The 22,411-nt window shown below is 43.6% G+C and overlaps 2 protein-coding genes across 3 annotated transcripts in view; one reads left to right on the forward strand and one right to left on the reverse strand.

The window, feature by feature from the left end:
* BAG4 (BAG cochaperone 4) overlaps window positions 1-9,292 on the reverse strand; it is a 30,825-nt gene extending 21,533 nt beyond the window's left edge. For both annotated transcript variants that reach the window (XR_008709977.1, XM_055567074.1), the window contains exon 1: window positions 8,944-9,292. Coding sequence is in view for 1 of the 2 variants with exons in the window: in XM_055567074.1 (XP_055423049.1) it covers window positions 8,944-9,213 (270 nt within the window). In the remaining variant the exon portion in view is untranslated. The remainder of the gene's footprint in view (window positions 1-8,943) is intronic.
* A 185-nt stretch (window positions 9,293-9,477) lies between these two features.
* On the forward strand, window positions 9,478-19,554 carry LSM1 (LSM1 homolog, mRNA degradation associated). The gene is made up of 4 exons (XM_055567088.1): window positions 9,478-9,814; window positions 14,403-14,471; window positions 15,864-15,979; window positions 19,034-19,554. Exons 1-4 carry the CDS (start codon window positions 9,769-9,771, stop codon window positions 19,202-19,204), a joined length of 402 nt encoding a protein of 133 aa, XP_055423063.1. The 5' UTR covers window positions 9,478-9,768; the 3' UTR covers window positions 19,205-19,554.
* The last annotated feature ends 2,857 nt before the right edge of the window (window positions 19,555-22,411 follow it).

Consider the following 22,411-nt stretch of genomic DNA (forward strand, 5'->3'; position numbering starts at 1 on the left):
ATTTAACTACTTTCCTAAATCAAATTCTCTCTAACGTACTAGCATAGATTCTATCTTCCTATCTGGATCCTGACACATATAGCTTCTAAATAAAATTCTCTAATTAAAACAAAACAAAACAAAATCAAGATTTCTTAATGGAATGGCTGAGTATAACATCTGGGACAGGCTATATAACAAGCCTGGCAAATCTTGTACCAGAAATCAAAGAAGCAGTCAAAAATCAATGGGTCATGTCAAAAGAACTTTGAAGCCAAGAAGAGGGGTGGGGTCTCCCATTGGCTTAATATACGATCATTTAAGCAATAAAAAGAATGACTGCAACTGACTGAAACACATTCGAAATATTGAATGTATACGTGCAGACCTAACTACATGTTATGCAAATGAGCTCATAAAAATATTTTTTAAAATAACACAGTTCTTTTTCTGTAATTTTAATGCGGTTTAGAGATGAATAAATACTTTTCCATTTTATCCTCAGAGTCCTTTTTTTTTTAAAAGGTGGATAAATTTTTATACCTTGATTGTGATAGAGCTTAAATAATCATATGCATTTGTCAAAATTCACAGAACTATCCCTTAAAAATGGTGACAAAGAGTGTCCTCAGTGAAGCAGTAAAAATTATTATTTGTATTAAGTCTTAATTTAAAAGATTGCCTTTGCTTTTTTTCCCCTTTTTGGACAAAATGGAACAAATCTAAAAATATTCCCAATAACAATGAAAGTCTGCAGCTCAATGCCTTCCTAACATGACACTCATTCTGTGAAATAGCATTTGGTTTCACAGGAAGCTGGCTGAAGCTGTTCTAAAACCAAGTTGCCAATTTTATCATGTGCCCAAGTCTTTCCAAACTTTTTATGTGCTGTCTGAAACTAGCCAAAGGTGATGCTAAAAGATGATATAGATAAATATGATAAAAGGTTTTTACAAGTGAGACTATTATGAATTAAAGTTCTTGTGACAAAGGAAATTTTATTAAAATAATGCAAGTTTACTTTCTTCTCTTTTGAAAAGAAATACCTAAATCTCAGGTGAAGGCTGAAGTCAACTCCCTTCATATTGATCGTAGAACTATCTAGTCCCATAAGAAGTGGATATATGGTTAACTTTACAAAGTGACTTGCCACCACGCCTCCAAAAATATCTCCAGCCCAGACAAATCAAACAGCAGAGGAATCTGAGTAGTGCTGGTTCTACCTAAGATCCCTTTACAATTTTTTTTTTTTCCCCCACAAGAATTAGACAAAAATCATTAGAAAACTCCCAGGTGGCTTCCCAGGCGGCTCAGTGGTAAAGAATCCACTTGACAATGCAGGAGCTACAGAAATCATGGGTTCAATCCTTGGGTTGGGAAGATCCCCCGGAGAAGGAAATGGCAACTCACTCCAGTATTCCTTCTGGGATAATCCCATGGACAGAGGAGCCTGATGGGCTGCAGTCCATGGGGTTGCAAAGAGTTGGATATGACTGAGCACACACACAAACGTTAGAAAAATACATTATAAATTATTTTTAAATCGATCTATTCCAAATATCACTAAAAAGCACTTTCTGCTCCTGTATTGGCCCATCATCACAAATCTCAGCTTTACTCTCACATGGGTCTCTGCTGTGCTTCCTACACAGCCTCCCTTTTCCCTCGCACCTGCTTCAAACATTCACCTTGTTGAGTTCCCAGCTATCCCATCCCACTTCTTTTACCCTCAGAAAGCCGCCTGCTTCATCAACCAAGAGCTGGAACTCCTGCAATACCCTGCCCTCCCAACAGCTTCATTTTCCCTTCTCTAGCTCTAAGGGGGTTTCTCAGGTCTTCCTCAGTTCTTACTCCACCTCTTCCCAAGCCACATTCCATCCTTCTGTTAGTATCTTTTTTCACAATCTACTAGCTTTCTCTCTCCTCTGCTGACAAACATTCTCAAGCCACTGAGTCCTAAAAATGCTTCCCTGAACCCCGGATCCCAGTCAAGTGGCCACTTCCTCATTTACTAACAGTTTACACTAGTTGTCTTCCCAAATCCCCCAATGATTACTTTTATACTATTTTAAAGTCCCACCATTAAAATCAACAATACTTTAATTGCCAATCCAAATGCTTCTCTTCAATTCTTGTATCACTAACCTTCAAAGTAGCAGTGGTCTATATCACATGACATCCTGCTCTTCCTCCTATCCAAGTATTCTCACTCATTGTCTTCTGGGTTCTCTCTCTCTGTCACCCTCCTAGATCTCAAAGCTCTCCCCTGGCAGCATAACCCAATCAGGGCATTCACCCATGTTTCCATGTGGTGACTCTCCAATCACTGTCTCCATCCCCTGACTTCCTGCTGAGCCCTACATCTATTGCTTTGTTCCCACAGACAACAACTCCTCAATGCCACAGACTGTAAAACTGGACATCGGGAAACAAAAACAGAAAATCTCAGACATCTCATTAATCAGTCGTATACACTGCATCCAGAGCTTGGTAACCACCATCACAAACTGGTTTCCAGCAGAAATGAAATAAAGGTGGGACTTCCCTGGTGGTCCAGTGGTTAAGAATCCGCCTTGTAATGCAGGGGAAGGGGGTTCCATCCCCGGCTGTGGAATTAAAATCTCACATCTACACGGCAACGAATGATGCCACACGATGCAACAAAGATCTCACATGCCCCAACTAAGACCTGATGCAGCCAAACAAATCAACATTGTTTTTTAAAAAGAAATGATCCCTAGTTTTTGGTACAAAACTAAACCACATCTTCCCATAAAAACCTGTCCCTTTTCCTTGTTAATCCTGCTGCTGCTAAGTCGCTTCAGTCGTGTCCGACTCTGTGCGACCCCATAGACGGCAGCCCACCAGGCTCCCCCATCCCTGGGATTCTCCAGGCAAGAACACTGGAGTGGGTTGCCATTTCCTTCTCCAATGCATGAAAGTGAAAAGTGAAAGTGAAGTCGCTCAGTCGTGTCCGACTCTCAGCGACTCCATGGACTGCAACCCACCAGGCTCCTCCACCGTGGGATTTTCCAGGCAAGAGTATTGGAGTGGGGTGCCATTGCCTTCTCCCTGTTAATCCTAGGAAATACTAAAAATTCAGAATCCTTCTGTTTCTCCTGCAATCCTCACTTCTAGTTGATATACACCTTTGAAAATGCCTTTCGAATCTATGTAACTCATTCTGAAACACATCCAAAAAATAAGATAGGTAGACATGGTAAATATAATAAATGCTAATAAAATCTAGGTAGTGGGTATGTGGGTCTTCACATACAATTTCAACTTTTCTACGTTTGAAAATGTTTATAATAAAATGTTGAGGAAAAAACCTATCTACATTCATTCAGACATTGTTCAAACACATGCCATTTTCTTTTCTGACCTAATTTGGGAGCCTAACCTGAGCTGTCTCCCCAAACCCTCCCGTTGTAACCATCCTGCAAGATGACTCCGAGTGATCCCTGCCTTCTGTATGCACATCTGAGTGAAGATGCCTCCCACACCGTACCGGAGTCAGTCTCTATGACTAGTAATATACGGCATGCGTGAAGGTGTATCACTTCCAGGATGAGGCTGTAAGAGGCTGCGGCTTCCCGCTCCCATCTATCTCAGCACTCTCTCAGATGACTTGTTCTTGGGGAACATGTGAATCACCCCGTTGTTGTTGTTCAGTCACTCAGCCATGTCCAACTCTTCGCAACCCCACTACTGCAACACCCCAGGCTTCTCTGTCCTTCACTATCTCCTGGAGTTTGCTCAAACTCATGTCCATTGTGTTGATGATACCATCCAACCATCTCATCCTCTGTCACCCCCTTCTCTCTTGCCCTCAAATTTTCCCAGCATCAGGGTCTTTTCCAATGAGTTGGCTCTTCGCATCAGGTGGCCAAAGCACTGGAGTATCACCTTCAGCATCAGTCCTTCCAATGAATATTCAGGGTTGATTTCCTTTAGGATTGATTGACTGGTTTGATCTCCTTGCTGTCCAAGGGACTCTCAAGAGTCTTTTCCAGCACCTCAGTTTGAAAGCATCAATTCTTCAGTGCTCAGCCTTCTTTATGGTTCAGCTCTCACTTCTGTACGTGACTACCTGAAAAACCACAGCTTTGTCTAGACAAACCTCTATTGGCAAAGTGATGCCTTGTTAAAAGCTTTGGGCAGGGCCTGAGATACAGCATTTCCAACAAGCTCCTAGGTGATGTATGTGCTGCAAGCTTAGGAATCAAACTACAGCACTGCAAGTATAGCTAACAAGGTAAAGAAAGAAAAGAAAACAGTAAGAGGTTCTCCATTTTTCCCTGCTGTATTTAAACACATTAATATAGAATCAAGCCTTTGTAGTGGTTCAGAGCAACCTCATCTCAATATGTTCAATTCCATTGCGCAACGCTTCTCAAACATGATATGCATACGAATCACGTGAGGATCTTATTAATCTGCAGCAGCAGTAAGTATGGAGGAGGAAAGAGTCTGCACTTCTAACAGCCCCCTATCGAAGCTGAAGCTTCTGGTCCATGGCCCACAGTTTTAGAGTAAGGTTTTAAAGGCTTCCTAAACCCTTATGATTATACAGTGGAAGTGAGAAATAGATTTAAGGGACTAGATCTGATAGATAAGAGTGCCTGATGAACTATGGACTGAGGTTCGTGACATTGTACAGGAGACAGGGATCAAGACCATCCCCATGGAAAAGAAATGCAAAAAAGCAAAATGGCTGTCTGGGGAGGCCTTACAAATAGCTGTGAAAACAAGAGAAGCGAAAAGCAAAGGAGAAAAGGAAAGATATAAGCATCTGAATGCAGAGTTCCAAAGAATAGCAAGGAGAGATAAGAAAGCCTTCCTCAGCGATCAGTGCAAAGAAACAGAGGAAAACAACAGAATGGGAAAGACTAGAGATCTCTTCAAGAAAATTAGAGATACCAAGGGAACATTTCATGCAAAGATGAGCTCGATAAAGGACAGAAATGGTATGGACCTAACAGAAGCAGAAGATATTAAGAAGAGATGGCAAGAATACACAGAAGAACTGTACAAAAAAGATCTTCACGACCCAGATAATCACGATGGTGTGATCACTCACCTAGAGCCAGACATCCTGGAATGTGAAGTCAAGTGGGCCTTAGAAAGCATCACTACGAACAAAGCTAGTGGAGGTGATGGAATTCCAGTTGAGCTATTTCAAAACCTCAAAGATGATGCTGTCAAAGTGCTGCACTCAATATGCCAGCAAATTTGGAAAACTCAGCAGTGGCCACAGGACTGGAAAAGGTCAGTTTTCACTCCAATCCCAAAGAAAGGCAATGCCAAAGAATGCTCAAACTACCGCACAATTGCACTCATCTCACACGCTAGTAAAGTAATGCTCAAAATTTTCCAAGCCAGGCTTCAGCAATATTTGAACCGTGAACTTCCTGATGTTCAAGCTGGTTTTAGAAAAGGCAGAGGAACCAGAAATCAAATTGCCAACATCTGCTGGATCATGGAAAAAGCAAGAGAGTTGCAGAAAAACATCTATTTCTGCTTTATTGATTATGCCAAAGCATTTGACTGTGTGGATCACAATAAACTGTGGAAAATTCTGAAAGAGATGGGAATACCAGACCACCTGACCTGCCTCTTGAGAAATGTGTATGCAGGTCAGGAAGCAACAGTTAGAACTGGACATGGAACAACAGACTGGTTCCAAATAGGAAAAGGAGTACGTCAAGGCTGTATATTGTCACCCTGCTTATTTAACTTATATGCAGAGTACATCATGAGAAACGCTGGGCTGGAAGCACAACCTGGAATCAAAATTACCGGGAGAAATATCAATAACCTCAGATATGCAGATGACACCACCCTTATGGCAGAAAGTGAAGAGGAACTCAAAAGCCTCTTGATGAAAGTGAAAGTGGAGAGTGAAAATGTTGGCTTAAAGCTCAACATTCAGAAAACGAAGATCATGGCATCTGGCCCCATCACGTCATGGGAAATAGATGGGGAAACAGTGGAAACAGTGTCAGACTTTATTTTTTGGGTCTCCAAAATCACTGCAGATGGTGACTGCAGCCATGAAATTAATAGACGGTTACTCCTTGGAAGGCAAGTTATGACCAACCTAGACAGCATATTCAAAAGCAGAGATATTACTTTGCCAACAAAGGTTCGTCTAGTCAAGACTATGGTTTTTCCTGTGGTCATGTATGGATGTGAGAGTTGGACTGTGAAGAAGGCTGAGCGCCGAAGAATTGATGCTTTTGAACTGTGGTGTTGGAGAAGACTCTTGAGAGTCCCTTGGACTGCAAGGAGATCCAACCAGTCCATTCTGAAGGAGATCAGCCCTGGGATTTCTTTGGAAGGAATGATGCTAAAGCTGAAACTCCAGTACTTTGGCCACCTCATGCGAAGAGTTGACTCATTGGATAAGACTCTGATGCTGGGAGGGATTGGGGGCAGGAGGAGAAGGGGACGACAGAGGATAAGATGGCTGGATGGCATCACTGACTTGATGGACGTTGAGTCTGAGTGAACTCCGGGAGTTGGTGATGGACAGGGAGGCCTGGCGTGCTGCGATTCATGGGGTTGCAAAGAGTCAGACACAACTGAATGACTGAACTGAACTGATATCTTTTTTAAGTCTGACATGTTTGACTATGTAAAACTGCAAAAAATATGTCAAAAACCACAAAAAAGCCAAAAGACAAGCCACAAATTTAGAAAAGACATTTGTAGTATGTAGGACATCACCTTTATCTTTTGTATTAGTTTCCTACTGCTGCCTAAGAAATTAATATCCGATACTTTTTGAGTTTCAAAAATATCTGCCTGAAAAACTCTTGAAATGATTTACAAATGCCCATTACACATTCCAGCTTTATCCTCCACCCCTCCAGCACCATCACCCACCTGTGTGCACACCTGTACTCCACCATACCTAACAACTCCCTGCATGACACTGAGATCTTAACTTCTCTAACCTTAAAAAAAAAAGTCACAAAGTCATGTTCAACTCTTTTGTGACCCCACAGACTGTAGCCCGCTAGGCTCTTCTGTCCATCGGATTTCCCAGGCGAGAACAGTGGAATGGGTTGCCATTTCCTTCTCCAGGGGATTTTCCCGACCCAGGGATGGAAACTGGCGGATTCTTTACTGCTGAGCCACCTAGGAAGTCCTCTCTAACCCTAACCAAAAACAAAACATACTTTTGTTTTGATACCACAGCAAGTCCAGGCAGAGTCTTCAGCTCAGCGGGCCTCCCCTCTATCCCTTCAAGTGAGCCTCAGTCTAGTTTGCCTACTTACAGGCCAAGTATTTCATCACGCTACTCCGTCATGGGACCAAAATCCCACGGCTCCTTATTCCAGATTTAGACAGAAAAATTATGGACCTTCTTAACAATTAACCTCTCACTACATGTTTTTTCTCATACCATTTTTTAAAGATATACCATAAAACTCACCCTTTTAAAGTGTACAATTCACGGTTTTAATATACTCAGACTTGTGCAGTTATCGTCATTAAATTCAGAATATTTTCATCATCCCCAAAGGAAACCCCATACCCTTTATCTATCTATCTCAATGTCCCCAGGTCCACAGCCCCTGGAAACAACAAATTTTTCTACAGATTTCTATATCCTGGAATTTTCCAAAAAATGGAATCATACAATATTTGGTCTTTTTGTCTTCATCCATGTAGCACATTTTCAATGTTCATCCATTTGAAGAATGTTTCAGTACCTCATTACTTTCTATGGCTAAATAATTTCATTGTATAAATACACTGTGCTGTGCTGTGCTTAGTCCTTCAGTCCTGTCTGACTCTTTGCGATCCTATGGGCTGTAGCCCACCAGGCTCCTCTGTCCATAGGGATTCTCCAAGCAAGAATACTGGATTGAGTTGCCATTCCCTCCAGGGGTATGAATATACTATATTTTATCAATTCTTCAGTTGATGAGCATTTGGGATATTTCCCTTTTTTGGTTATTATAAATAAAGTTGCTATGAACATGTGTGTACAGGTTCTTATGTGGACATGTTTTCAGTTCTCTTGGGTATATATCTACCAGCAGGCTTGCTAACAGTACACTTAACGTTTTTAGGAACTGCCAAACCGTTTTCCAAAACACTGAACCATTTTACATTTCCACCGGCAATGTCTGGGAATTTCATTATTACATTTCAACCAATGAGAATGTTATAATTCCTGAAGACAAGGAGAGGTGTGCCCTCACCATAGAACCGTAATCCTCTACGAAGAATATTGCATTAACAAAACAGAAGTATATTTCCGGCACGACGACACAGAATAAAATGTCAGAGGTCTTAATATATCGAGCAAGTGAGTTAACCTTTCACGGTCAGCAGTTCTTCCATCGTAAAACAGGGACGCTGTGATGACATCTACGTTGCAGTCACCGTTAAGATTACACACAACCCACGGATAGGTGCTTTCCAACACTGATGATGATCGGTGATTCAATACCGGGCTATGCTTTAGGGGCAAAGGGCTAAATGCCCAGATCCCTCCCTTTCCTTCGCGTTCCTTCCCAGCGGGAGGGGGCTGCAGCCACATCCGTCCTTGGAGAGAGGCGGCCCCCACGAACCACGCAGGATAAATTGTGAGGATTGGAAAAGCAAAGCCAGGTCACTCCTGCCCAAGCTCATCCCCCAGACGAGAGATTCGCAGCCTGCTACTCAGCTTAGCAGGTTCAGCGCAGGATCTTTTTTTTTTTTCCCCCTGGTAAGAAGACATTTATTACGGCTGAAGAGCAAGAGGAGGGGCAGAGAAAACACAAGCATATACCCCCACCCACGATCCTAGTCTCTTGTCTCTCCAAAGCCGTATTTGGAAAACGCACGAAACCCAATTCATTACGAACTCTTGGGAGCTGTATCAATCCCAATAGCCCTCACCCCCAAAGACTCCCTTATCGGACTCCCCCACCCCACCCCGGGGACCGGTGGCGCAAAGCTCACCTGGTGGCCTCCGCCAGCACGACCTGGCTCTGACCAGGCGCCTCCAGACGCGTAGTAGCCATCGCCTCCTCCGCCTTCCCCCGGCCAGGTGGTCTCCGCCGGGCCGCCCCCGCGCCCCCGCCAGGAAATGGGAGGCTGGGGAGGCTCGGGGCGTGGGGGATAGATGGGCGGAGGCGGGTGCACTGGCACATCTCCACCCCCAGGCCCATAGTAGCGGCCATAAGACGGGCCGTCACTGAGGCCGTAGCCCGAGCGCCTCAAGGCCGACATGGGCTCTGCCGCCCCCAGGCGCTTCCCGCCCCCCTGCCCCTCACGGCCGGCCCACCGCGCAGGCGCCGGCGGGGAAGCGCGAATGGACCGCAGGGAAAGGGGGTCGGCCTGCAACAGCCAATCCTAGGCCGGATCCCGCCACCCGCCTCCGCTTCCGCGTCCTGAGAGGCCGAGGGCGGCTGTCTGTGTCTCTGGGGTCTAGGAAGCAGGAGAACGAGCGTTCCTTAAAAAGGAGAACACACCTCCGCACTGTCCGTGCGGACTAGACGCCTCTTCCCCTTCTCGTCAGGGATATGGAAAGGGTATCCCGGGGCGGGGGTAACCACATGAACGGTCCCGCCTCTTCCTGAGGGCGGGCACGTGGCCCCGGAAGTGGGTGGTGTACATGGCGGCGTTTCCGGCAGGCCCCGGCTGCTGAAAGCCGCGGCGGCGGCGTTGGTCCGGGTCCGGCTTCCTGTCCCGGTCCCGCAGAGGCGGCGACCGCGGTGGGAGGAAGGAGGTGTGGGACGCGCTGGCCCACCGCCGCTATACGCTGCAGCTCCATCTCGACTCAAAATGAACTATATGCCTGGCACCGCCAGCCTCATCGAGGACATCGACAGTGAGTAGTTCATCTCCTCAGAGTGAAGTCTAGGGTGAAACCCTTCCTCCCAGGAGGGTGCCTCTTAAGGAGGAAGCTGATAGAATGAGTCCGGGCCGGGGGCGGTGTGTATTTAGTCCAGTTCTGGACGTCCGGCGTTGGCATCCTAGCAGGATGCCGGAGTCACGGGACACACCGTTTGCCACTTTGTCGACTTCTGCCTGTATCCCGCCTCTCGCAGCTTCCACCGGATCTCCCGGGCAAGCTGTTGAATTCATTTCTGCTTTTCAGGGATGCGGCTGCTGAAGCTCACATGTGAAGGTTACCGTTTCCCCGGTCCATCGTCTCCCACCTGTGGTATTTCGAAGTACCAGGTGGTTACTGGGTGGATGAATGAGAATTCTCAGAGAAAGGGTTCTTGCAGAAACAAAAATAGTAATACAACAGCAATTGGACTTAATTAGCACTGAACGTAGGGTTTATACTGTGTGGCCGTTTGCAGTCTTTTACCGTTTGATAGTAATTAGCTTTTCAGACTGGAGAAGGAAATGGCAACCCACTCCAGTGTTCTTGCCTGGAGAGTCCCAGGGACGGGGGAGCCTGGTGGGCTGCCGTCTATGGGGTCGCACAGAGTCGGACACGACTGAAGCGACTTAGCAGCAGCAGCAGCAGCAGTGTGGAGAAGGCAATGGCACCCCACTCCAGTACTTTTGCCTGGAAAATCCCATGGATGGAGGAGCCTGGCTGCAGTCCATGGGGTCGCTAGAGTCGGACACGACTGAAGTGACTTAGCAGCAGCAGCTTTTCAGACTAGGTAGTGACTTTTCCAGAAAGACTGAGTCACTTCAAATTTACTTTTTTCCTCTGTTAGTTTTCTCTTGCTGTTAAGACCTCCCTTATTCCTAGTCACTATCCTGAAGAAAAGCTCGGTTGTATCAATTGTCTTTTGTTTTTCCAAACTCTCATCTGTGAGTTACTCCTAAAACAACACTTTTTAAAGTTGTGCACAATTGTGTGATCTGTCTCATTAACTTGTAATTGCTGCGAAACAGTTACCACGCAGTTCCAAACAAGTTCAGCAATCTTCTGCAGTTACTGTGTATGTAAAGAATGAATTTGTGATGAAATCCTCTTCCTATCCTCTGAAATCACTTTTTAGATCCAAATTAGTGATTTTACTACTGAAGGGAATGTAGTGTAGCTTGGATCAAATTCATGTGTGAATAACCACTGTACACGCCTGTCTGTAACATGTAATGAAATCTTTAATTCTAATTGTCTGAGGATGGTGCCCTCACCTCTCTTGTTATGTATCTGAGTTATTTGAGATCCCTAGCCCATCCTGCCATTCTAACAAAAGTAATTGTTTTTCTCAAGTCTCTAACCCCTTTTTGCAGATTCCAAGCTCCTCCTTTACTGAATGATTTCATATGCAGCCTTCACTGCAACACACACACACTTTCCTCCTCTCTCCTCAGTCTTTCTGAATTTTCACACATCTTCTCATCTCATTTGGAAGTATTCCTCCCTTTCAGTCTGTGTCTTATTTATTTTTCCTTCCAGCTGCTTCTGGAATCCATTAATACCCTTTTTCGCTCATATCTCTTGCTCCCCCTCATGTATGTTCTTGTCTGTCATATTTTTTTTCAGTTATATTTCACCATCAAATTCCCATTCCTTTTTTCATATCTGTACCCCTAAACCTCTTAAATCATCTCCCATTTTAGCTGTTTCCTGGCTACCTGGTGTAGACCACCTCTGTCACCCTGCAGTCAGATTTTTTGGTCAACACACTTCTGAAACTGCAATCTTAAAAGACATCTGTCTAATGCATTCCTTCCCCTTTTTGGCACTGTGATGCCATTATCATAGGATTCTTCATTTTCTTGATTTTTCCAACAATGATTTTCTTATCTCGGCAACAGTTATTGCTCCCTAAAATAAATGGACTCCTAGGTTCCATCTTTGGCTGCTGTTTTCTTTAAATCTCTAGGAGAGTTCCTGGACTTTAATAATGGTATCACCTCTTTGTGGGCATATCGGAAATTGCTCTGATCCAGACTTCTTTGGCCTTCCAGTCTTAAATCTCCAGTTGCCAGCTGACGTTTCTGCACAGATGTCTTGATACCACTGGAGAATCACAACAGCAAAACACCTTCCATGGGATCTTGCTTCTTTCACTCCTGACTTTTGGTACATGGTCCTTCCTGACAAGATGACTCAAAATTCCTGCATCATCTTTAACCCATCTCTTAGCTTCCCACTCTCTCACACACATATCCACATATACAAACACTCTTGGTTGACCAATTCCATCCTTTATAACTGCAGCGTCTTGATCCTCTCATCCTCTCCCTTCCCATCTCTGCCCTGCTTCAGGTCTCTTCTTCATGTCTCAGACTCGGGTAATATCCTCAAAACCATTCTTTTTCTACCAGTTGAATTTTCAGAGTTGTCTTGTTCCCCATGAAGTCACATCCAAACTCAGCCTGCTCCCAGTACTTTTCTGACTTCATCTCCTATTCCCTTCACACCCTCAACTTTTAGCCACACGTCTGGATACACAGCTCCCTTTTCTTCTGCCTAAATTACAGATTTCCCTCCTCTTCCCAGTCCCTGTCACTCTTCCCATGGCCAAAAATTATCTACCTTTTAAGGTCCATTGGAGAAGGCAATGGCAACCCACTCCAGTACGCTTGCCTGGAAAATCCCATGGACAGAGGAGCCTGGTAGGCTACAGTCCATGGAGTTGCCAAGAGTCGGACACGACTGAGCAACTTCACTTTGACTTTAAAGTCCAACTCAGATACCTCTAGCTAGGTACAGTTTCTCTCAGTCTCATGTAATTAAGATTTGCCCTCTTGTGGTACTTAATTATAGCAAAAAAAAAAAAAAGCCTATAAATTCCTTCAGGAAAGAATCACTGTCTTGTTGCACTGTTCTGCATCTTGTTGTTGTTCAGTCGCTCAGTGGTGTCCCACTCTTTACAACCCCCTGGACTATAACACACCAGGCTTCCCTGTCTTTCACTGTCTCCCAGAGTTTGCTCAGACTCATGTCCATTGTGTTGATGATGCCATCCAACCATCTCATCCTCTCTTGCCCCCTTCTCCTCTTGCCCTCAGTCTTTCCCAGTATCAGGGTCTTTTCCATTGAGTCGGCTCTTTGCATCAAGTGGCCAAAGTATCAGAGCTTCAGCTTCAGCATCAGTCCTTCCAGTATTCAGGGTTGATTTCCTTTAGGGTTGACTGGGTTGATCTCCTTGCTGCCTAAGGGACTCTTAAGAGTCTTGCATCAGTTCTTTGGTGCTCAGCCTTCTTTATGGTCCACGTTCTGCATGTAGAAAGTGAAGTGAAGTTGCTCAGTCGTGTCCAACTCTTTGCGACCCCATGGACTGTAGCCCACCAGCCTCCTCCCTCCATGGGATTCTGGAGTGGGTTACTGGAGTGGGTTGCCATTTCCTTCGCCAGGGGATCTTCCCAACCCAGGGATCGAACCTGGGTCTCCCACATTCCAGGCAGACGCTTAAACCTCTGAGCCACCAGGGAAGACTTAGAAAGTACTTTATGCATGGCATTAAAGACAAATAAGTGATTTTTGCTAGCTATTCTGGGCTTCCCTGTAGCTCAGTCTGCTAGCTATTCTAGTGACTGGCTTACTGTCATTCTTCAGTGTCAGCGCAGAGTCACCTCTTCAGAGGGGTTTTCCCTAGCCACCTTCTCTCTCCGCGCCCCCCCATGTTTGTTTATTTACCTGGCTACACCGGGTCTTAGTTGCAGCACATGGTATCTTTAGTCGCAGCGTGCACACTCTTAGTTGTAGAATATGAGATCTTGTTCCTGGGCCTCCTACATTGGGAGTGCGGAGTCTTAGCCCCTGGACTACCCGGGAAGTCCCCACCACCCTCTCTTCTATAGCTTCTTTCCCTCCCTTTCTCATATTATCCTGCTGTCTTGTTTTTATTCTGCTAGACTAATCACCATAGGTCATTTTTTTAAACGTGTTTGCTTTTCTCCACCAGGCTTATAAGTTCATGAGGTTGGTGACTCTGAGTCTTATTCTCTACTATATATCTAGGCCCCAGAACAGCACATAGCCCTCAATATATTGTTGAATTTTTGTTCTGGTTTTATTATCAGCATCCTCATTTTACACGTCTTTGGTACTGTTTTTATTTAAAACCGTCTCTGATTCCAAAGTGTGAAATAGAAACTCTCTAAGATGAGGGGAAAATAATTTTGGAAAATTAAAATCATAAAGACCATCTAGATCAAATGTCCAAATTGGCAGGTATAGAAACTGACATGCTGCTGACAGGGTTTAACTGTCAAGCACTGGCATCTGGAGCCGGTCCGTTGGGCCCCCTGACTGTGTGCCCAGTCCTTCCCCACTCTGCTGCCCCTCTTAGATTCTTTTCACCACCCATCTTCTCATCTAAACTAATCCCCAGCTGCCTTGGTCATCCCTCTAGTTTCTCAATGAACTCTGCGTTAAATGCTCTGTAATAGGAAATGGAAAGCTTAATCTGCTACTAACTCTGTTTTTGTTTCCCTGTAAACTCGCTGAAGCTAACAGTTCATTTTTTAAAGATCTCTTTTCCTCTCCCCAGAAAAGCACTTGGTCCTGCTTCGAGATGGAAGGACACTTATAGGCTTTTTGAGAAGCATTGATCAATTTGGTATGTATTACTCATGGACTTACCATGAGTCCATGATGATAAGAGCCATGGTGGCTTTTATCATCCCATCCTCTGGATGATAAGAGCTGCCCACTGTATTTTTATGTTGTTTCGTATTGAAGTTTATCTGCAACTTTTTTCATGTACCTGGCATGATGAAATAGTGTTTTAAGTCAGTACATCATTGTTTTCTAAATTACAATTAGGTGGTTTGAAAGCTTGTGTTTACAAGCTTATATTTTATTTCTAAAACTGGTTTTCACTACTAGAACATGTGGTTACAGTGTTTTGGACTATTTTTTATTTTCCCCATTAGAGGGAGCCAGATGATAGAAATACACTCAGTCTACTGAAAAGGCTGCTCATTTGTACATTGGCTTGGGTGCGACTACTCTTCAAAGCAGTTCCTGCCCTGAAGGTAGTCCCTCCCTGTCCAATGAAAAGTGGGTCAGAGGCCTTTCCTGAAGCTTTTTAGGGACCCCCAACATTAAGCTCAGGATTTTATACTTTGGGATATATCAGACTCAAGGTCTTAATCTTGATTCTGTCTCTTGCGTTTTTCTAAAGAGACCTTATATTTGCTCCTGTCTTGAGGAACTTCCAGTTCATGTCAACATTTGCTGGACATGAGCTAGGTCAGTGGCTTTGGGCCTAAGGAAGAACAACATAATTGAAATACTTATAAGAATCACAGATGATAGTACTGTTGTTTCTTCAAAGATGACAGCAGTACCAACTGAAAGAAGAAAAGTAATTATTCTGCACAGATTGTGGTCCTAAACCTTAAGTCAAATTCATCAGACTACGTGAGGGGAAAGTAGTGAATACTAACGTTACTCTCAGATTACCAAATGATAGTCATCTAACAAAAGGGGAAAAAAGCAGATTACTGTTGTATCATAATCCATGAATACCTACATTGGATTAAATGAATCATCTGTACTGAAACAAAGTTAAATCTTTGGTAAATCATCACACACACATACCTGCACAAAGTAGAAAAAATGTTTCCTTCTAAAAAAAAGATAATTTCTGCAGTTGTTTGGACTTTAGAGTTTTCCAAGTACCTTATCATATTTTCTTATAGTCATGTTGCTATCAGCAATTAACTCATAAGGAATTTAATTTTCTTCATTTATTTCCACCATCCTTCTTGTATTAGTGCAACATAATCCCAAGCACTCTATTTGCAGTTGTTTAAAAATCTCCAAGTGGTGTATCTGAATGAAATAGGATGAGATTGTTTGAAATTTTAGCATTTTCCAGAATTAGAAAGTTTGAAAATCATGTTCAGCTAATCGTTTCTACTCAAGATAACTGATTGAGTTATGGACCTTTACCTGTAAAGTAATTTGAACTAAATGTCTTTGTTTCTTCCCTGTACACTTATAGCTAACTTAGTGCTACATCAGACTGTGGAGCGTATTCATGTGGGCAAAAAATACGGTGATATTCCTCGAGGGATTTTTGTGGTCAGAGGAGAAAATGTGGTCCTGCTAGGAGAAATAGTAAGTGAAAACTGTTAAGCTGCTATGGCTCTTGACAATCACACTGGTTAGGTTTCTTTTTGTCTTCTCAAGAAGGAAAAAATGTTTCCACCTTCACCCAGCTTCTCACAGGAAACCACCAAATTAGCTTAAGAAAGGGATATTGTAAAAGGAGAGCTTCAGAGAACAGTTAGCTTTGTTTCAGTGCCTCCTGGCATATTAAAGATTTTGATCCCATTAGCAATAAAATATCATTGATTTTTACCTGATATCATAAAAAATACTGTCCTACATGGGAGTTTTTTGGCAGTCCAATGGTTAGGACTCCACACGCTCACCGCAGAGGCCGGGGTTCAATCCCTGGAACTAAGTCTGAGGAGCTGAGTGGTGCAGCCATTATATATATAAAACACTGTCCCACACAATTGTGTTCATTAGAAGATTACTCTTGTATCTGTAGTAGCAGAAAATTGAAGCCCGATACCTAGTGAGAGAAGAACAGTCCAATGAAATATGGCTTACTAACACTGGAATATTTTGTAGTCATTTAAACAGTTGTTTGCAAACGGTCTTCCATGGCGTACAGGTAGTTGGGTTTGGGGGAAAGGCACATGGCGTGTACAGTGTGGTATCTGTGTTTTAAAGGGGGCAGGGGGAAAGAGTGACTGCAGCAGAAGCCTTTCTTCATTTTCTGAGAATGGACTCAACCTCACTTGGCTTCTTAGCTCCCAGTCAAGGAGGAGGTTCCTATTATCTGTCAGGAAAGCCAGCTGGCAAGTGAAAAGTTAAATCCTCTCAAGTGGTGTTTCTGTAGGTGTGAGTGTGTATGTATGTGAACCATTAGAAAACTACTTCTCCAAAATATATATTAGAACTACGAGATTTTTAAAGAAGATAAAATGATTTCACAGTTTACATTAAACAGTTACTTTAAAAGTGCTTTATTTAATATCTTTGACTTGATCCTGGTGCTTCTGATTATTGCATTTTCCAGGAAAATCAAACCTTGATTTTATCTTTAAAGTTTTCAGTAGCATTTCACAATCCCTAGCCACATGTTAGTCAGGTTTACAGAAGTCTTTGGAGAGAAGTGGCTTGGTCTGTAGCTGTTTTTTTCTGTTTGTTTGTTTTCGTAGCAGTTTTTAACTATACACCATTTGCGAAAGTAAGGAGGTAATTCTGCCAGGGTCATGTTTGTTCATGTTGGAAATAGAAAGACCTAATCAATGCTGTCCAAGAATTGCTATGAAATATATGAAGTAACTTTCAAGTTTTAAAAATATTTTTGTGGTTGATGTAAAGCACCATGGTATACTGGGATGTAGGGGTCGGGATTGTCGTCTGACTGTATATTCAGAGGAACTGGCCAATCTCTGGATGGTAGGATGGTGGGCGATTATTTTTTCCTCCTTTTTTACTTTTCTGAATTTAACTTTTAGAGAGGAAATGTATTACTTTGCTATCGGGGGAAAGATTTAAGTCACAAGACCACACACACACACTGCTTGAATTGAAGAATAGAAAACAGCACAGATACGCTTTCTGTGCCAGTTACATTGGCACAGACACGGCCCTGTGTAGATGTATGTGAAGAGAAAAATGTGTGTTTATTCTTGAAGTGTCATTGTTTCCTGGGAGCCCTTTCGTGGAGAAGAGTACTCTTTTTTTGGTATGTTAACGGTTCAGATTCTGCAGAATTTTTTATAGTGGTATTACTAAAGAAATATGGTTCGGGACTGCTTCCACAGTTCTATGAATCGATGGTCTGTTTGAAGACGTGTACCAATTCTAGGAAAACACAAAACTAGAAGCCACTTGCATTCTGTAGACACGCAGTTGTTTGTGAAGTCCCTGGCTTCTACCTCAAGGATAATGAGACACACGGCCTTAAGTAATAAGCTGATTGTTGGGAAACAGCATTGTCATAACCACACAAATAGCTCAGTGCATAACATTGGGAAGTCCAGGAGGTAGGACACTGAGCCAAGAACATTGTCTTCCCTTCTGCCGCCCATGGGCTGTGAGGGAAGATCACACTTGATAATATATATTTTGCTGGATGCAGCTAACTTTTGAGGGCAGGGCTTGCTTATGGAATTTATGTGGCTTTCGCTCTAACCTCTCTGGGAGAGTCCTCCATCCGTGGTATCACCGCTGTGGCTTCCGAGGCCTTGGCCGCCTCTGCAGATTAGCATCTAGTGGTAGGCTGGAACGTTTGGAGAGGTGGCGTTTGCGTTGATGCCTTCCCAGATTTTTAAGTAAAAGTCGGAGGATGAGAAATGTGAGTACCCTGTCCGTAGAGGCTTTCCATGTTACAGAAACACCAAGTGATACCTAGATAAACTTCTTAAGGAGAAGAAACAGTCAGTAGATAGATAATTTTATAGCAAAGTTCTGCATTATCAAGTTGGTTATCAGATGTTTAGGATGTTCAAAAATAAAAATATTAGCATATTTTACCATATTAAATGGGAAATGTAGCCAATATTTGTGAAGAATGTTGGGGCCAAAATGGTTTACTAACCCAACTGGTTTGCTGAGGTTTTCTCCAGAAGACTAGTTGCCATGGGGGAGAAAGTAGTCCTGTGTTAACAGAGGGCCAGTTGATTGCCTTTGGCTTGGGGGCTGGGGGTCAGGGGTTCTACTTTGAATCAATGTTTTCTACTTTTTAGCAAAAAAAAAAAAAAGCTCCAGAAATTAGGCTGACTTTGACTATGTATAAATACAAAATTTATTTTAAGCTACCTTGACTTCGGTGACTTCTCTCTTGGATTTGCTGGGGTTGGGGAAATAGCTGTAAGAAAAGTAGTTCTTAACTCATGTAGGACTTTACTTTGCACAGACTAAAGGTTTGTTATGCACACTGATACTGATTCCTGTTAAACCACACCCGTGTGTTCTATAGGAGCATTGCCAGCCATTCCTTTGTAAAGTGTTATCTGTCCATAGGGTGTTTGTGCCCTGGCACAAGTAAAATAACTCAAGCCTGATATAGGAATCCGTTTGCCTTTGTATCTGTGATGTTTTCTATTCTTGATCACGAGGTAAAGTTTTCCAAACCTGCTTGTTTTGTAGGACTTAGAAAAGGAGAGTGACACACCTCTCCAGCAAGTGTCTATTGAAGAAATCTTAGAAGAACAGAGGGTGGAACAGCAGACCAAGCTGGAAGCCGAGAAGCTAAAAGTCCAGGCCCTGAAGGATCGAGGCCTGTCCATCCCTCGGGCAGATACTCTCGAGGAGTATTAAGTCTTCTGCGCAGAGACTGTCGCTCTTGGGCAGCAGGGCTGTCACTAAACGAAGTGACAGCCTGGTTACCTCACACATGTGATGAGAGACTCTATAGAGTTTTGAAAAGTCATTTTTATTTTTAATTCTTTCACAGATGCAACATGAAGAAATCATGTGTTCTGTTTTTGTTTTTGTTTTTTTTTTCATTTTAATTACAAAATCATCGTTTAAAGAAATAGTGGCATGGACTCCTCTCACTCATCACTGTGGAGCCAACAGCTACTTCTTTACATTGCTCTTCTCACCCCAAATGAGCGGCTACAGGGGACAGTCTTCATTTACTTGTAAATAAAACTCGAATCTCAAAATTGCAGTGTTATTTCCCAAGTTTGAGTTGCCTTCAGTGACTGGGCATCATTTAATTTCTCCTCTCAGAGGTATAAGCAGTCCACACACACACACGTGGAATTTCCCTTCTGTCACAATTCCAACCTACTGTTGTTTTAGTTTATTTATTTGGCTGTGCCAGGTCTTCGTTGCTGCACGTGGGGCCTCAGGCTGTGGATGTGGACTCTTAGTTGTGGCACGTGGGATCTAGTTCCCTGACCAGGGATGAAACTGGGGCCCCTGCATTGTGAGTGGAATCTCAGCCACTGGACCATGAGGGAAGTCACTTACGAAGGAGTATTTTCATACTGAATATCCTACAGGTCCTCTCTTGTCCCCTCATCTTTTTTTTTTTCCCCTAATAAAAAATGTTCAGGCTTGAGGAGGGCTCTTTCAGTGAGGTTTCGCAGCTCCTGGTTACAACAGAAGCTGGTGTTTGAGAAGCAGGAGTGGCGGCAGCTGCATCACCAGCTGTGTTCCCATGAGATCCACATGACGACTTCTCTAAATGCTCTGTTAGTTTCATGAGGTTTTTCTGGTCATTTGGCTGAGTCTTGAGCGTCTTAGGCTGTCATCAAAAAGAAGCACAGATAAAATGGTGTTTCAGTGACTGATAGATCTAGGTTGTTCTCCGCCCACGTGTCTTGGCTGCCAACCCCCGGTGATGCCACCTTTCTGGTGTGATGTTGATCTCGTAAGAGGCTGTACTTCCCAGGAGTTCAGTGTTGGGTATTGGACAATGTGAACTTGGAATTGGGAGACAAAACGGGTTAAAACCCAGACTGTTCTCTCTGGCACTTGGGTTCAAACAAGTCAAGTCTTCTCCTTGACTCTGTTTTAACTGTAAAATTATTCCAGATGCTTATAGTCTGTTGAGCAGAGACATCTTTTGCAGAGAAGATACTTAAATCCAATTCCTATCTTTGAGTTACTTTATAGTATTCAATTGGAGAAGGCAATGGCACCCCACTCCAGTACTTTTGCCTGGAAAATTCCATGGATGGAGGAGCCTAGTAGGCTGCAGTCCATGGGGTCGCTAAGAGTCAGACACGACTGAGCGACTTCACTTTCACTTTTCACATTCATGCATTGGAGAAGGAAATGGCAACCCACTCCAGTGTTCTTGCCTGGAGAATCCCAGGGACGGGGGAGCCTGGTGGGCTGCCGTCTATGGGGGTCACACAGAGTCGGACACGACTGAAGTGACTTAGCAGCAGCAGCAGCAGCAGCATAGTATTCAATATACTTCACATTTTATGAGCTCAGGGGTTTGCAATGGTTTGAGTTCAGTGTTTTGCAGATAAACCATTTGACCTCAGCTATTCATCACTGGCTTGGTTTCAAAGGAGGTAATATGAGAAAAGTTGCACTTAATGATTTATCTTGTGTGTTTCATCTCTAACCTTACTGCTGAATAGCCTTAATTTCTTGTTCTCACATGAAGGGGAAAAGCCCATCACCAACTGTGGAAGATGTGGTTAACTTTCACTACAAGAAAATTTTGAGAGCAGAATGTGTTGTTTTTGAGCACCACCGTTTCAGAATATCCAACACCTTCAAGAGATTCAAGTTCACTGTAATCTTTTGATTATAATTGTATAATTATACAAAAGATTATAATATTGTAATCTTTTTGACCTCACTCAGACAATTCCACATGCAATCATAAGATTTATGATTTATTCTTCTGTTCAGGAGAAGACAATTCCCATAGTAGGTCAGGAATTTTCAAGCCATGGCTGGGTTTCAATCATCACCTACGATAAGGTACTGCCCTTTAGACCATTGTCGCACAGGCTAGAGCTGAAGGATGGAACAAGACGAGGCTCCCTGCTCCCTCCCCTTCATCTCCCTACCCCTCAGTGCAGGGATCACCCTCAGCTCTGCCCAGTCCAGGCTTTTTGCAGATACTGAAATTATCCATCTTCATTCTGACGTAACGGTGCAGCAGCTTCTCTCTCACTCTCCCAGCTGTTCTTTTCCCCCTTCCTTGGCTCTTGACCTTTCATTGCATTCTGTCAGCTAAATTTAAACCTCAATATCTGTTCTCGCCTACTCAGCTAAAGTCCCAGAAGGCCCTGGGTACTCAGCAGAGCCAGATACCCTCATACCATCCGGCATGGACACCACGTCAGCATGAACCGCAGAGGTACCCAGGTGTGATGGCTGGAGAGTGGCCTCAGTTTTGCTCACAGGAGTGCGAGTGACAGGTCAGGCTGAGTGAGAGACCGTAGAGCAGGTGGAGCAAGCCCTGGGTGGGGCCAGAATTTCCTGTTGTCTTGTTTATGACATACTTGCCTCAGACAGCTACAAGAAAATCCTTCCCAGAAGACCCATTTTAAATAGCAACACCATCCCCAACTATATCCTTTGCAGCTTCATCTTTCACCAGAGCAATTACTGCAATCCAACATAAATTTCACTCCCCCAACAGTGTAAATCCTTAAAGCAGGATTTTTGTCATATTCACTCCCGTGATCGCACATGGAGAATGGTGTCAGGCACATATCAAGTCTCAGTACGTATCTGTGGAGTTGAAGGAAGGATGGATGGGGGATGCGGTGGATTCAGGCTAGTTACTAAGATACTTTAGAGACCAGAGAACTCAAAGGACAAAGACAGCAGGACTCACCCAGCAACCAGGAGTGGATTAATTAGCAGAGATCCTTACTCTGAATATGGAGATGACTTCTTACTGCCTCCACTGGAGACTGCAGCCCTCCAGGAGTGAAGACATGGGAGATGACTGGTGGGAAAATGCCTGGTAGAGCATCCCAGGGAAATGCGGCCGGGGCGGAGGAGGACTTGTCAGGGTTGCTGGAAGCAACAGATGCTCTT

The sequence above is a fragment of the Bubalus kerabau genome, chromosome 2, assembly GCF_029407905.1.
Source record: "Bubalus kerabau isolate K-KA32 ecotype Philippines breed swamp buffalo chromosome 2, PCC_UOA_SB_1v2, whole genome shotgun sequence".
Taxonomy (NCBI): domain Eukaryota; kingdom Metazoa; phylum Chordata; class Mammalia; order Artiodactyla; family Bovidae; genus Bubalus; species Bubalus kerabau.

Bases quoted from the DNA above. Each gene is read 5' to 3' on its own strand.
- LSM1 (XM_055567088.1), top strand. From the start codon at position 9,769: ATGAACTATATGCCTGGCACCGCCAGCCTCATCGAGGACATCGACA. The intron at 9,815-14,402 runs GTGAGTAGTTCA...TCCTCTCCCCAG, and splicing joins CCTCATCGAGGACATCGACA to AAAAGCACTTGGTCCTGCTT. The intron at 14,472-15,863 runs GTATGTATTACT...GTACACTTATAG, and splicing joins GAGAAGCATTGATCAATTTG to CTAACTTAGTGCTACATCAG.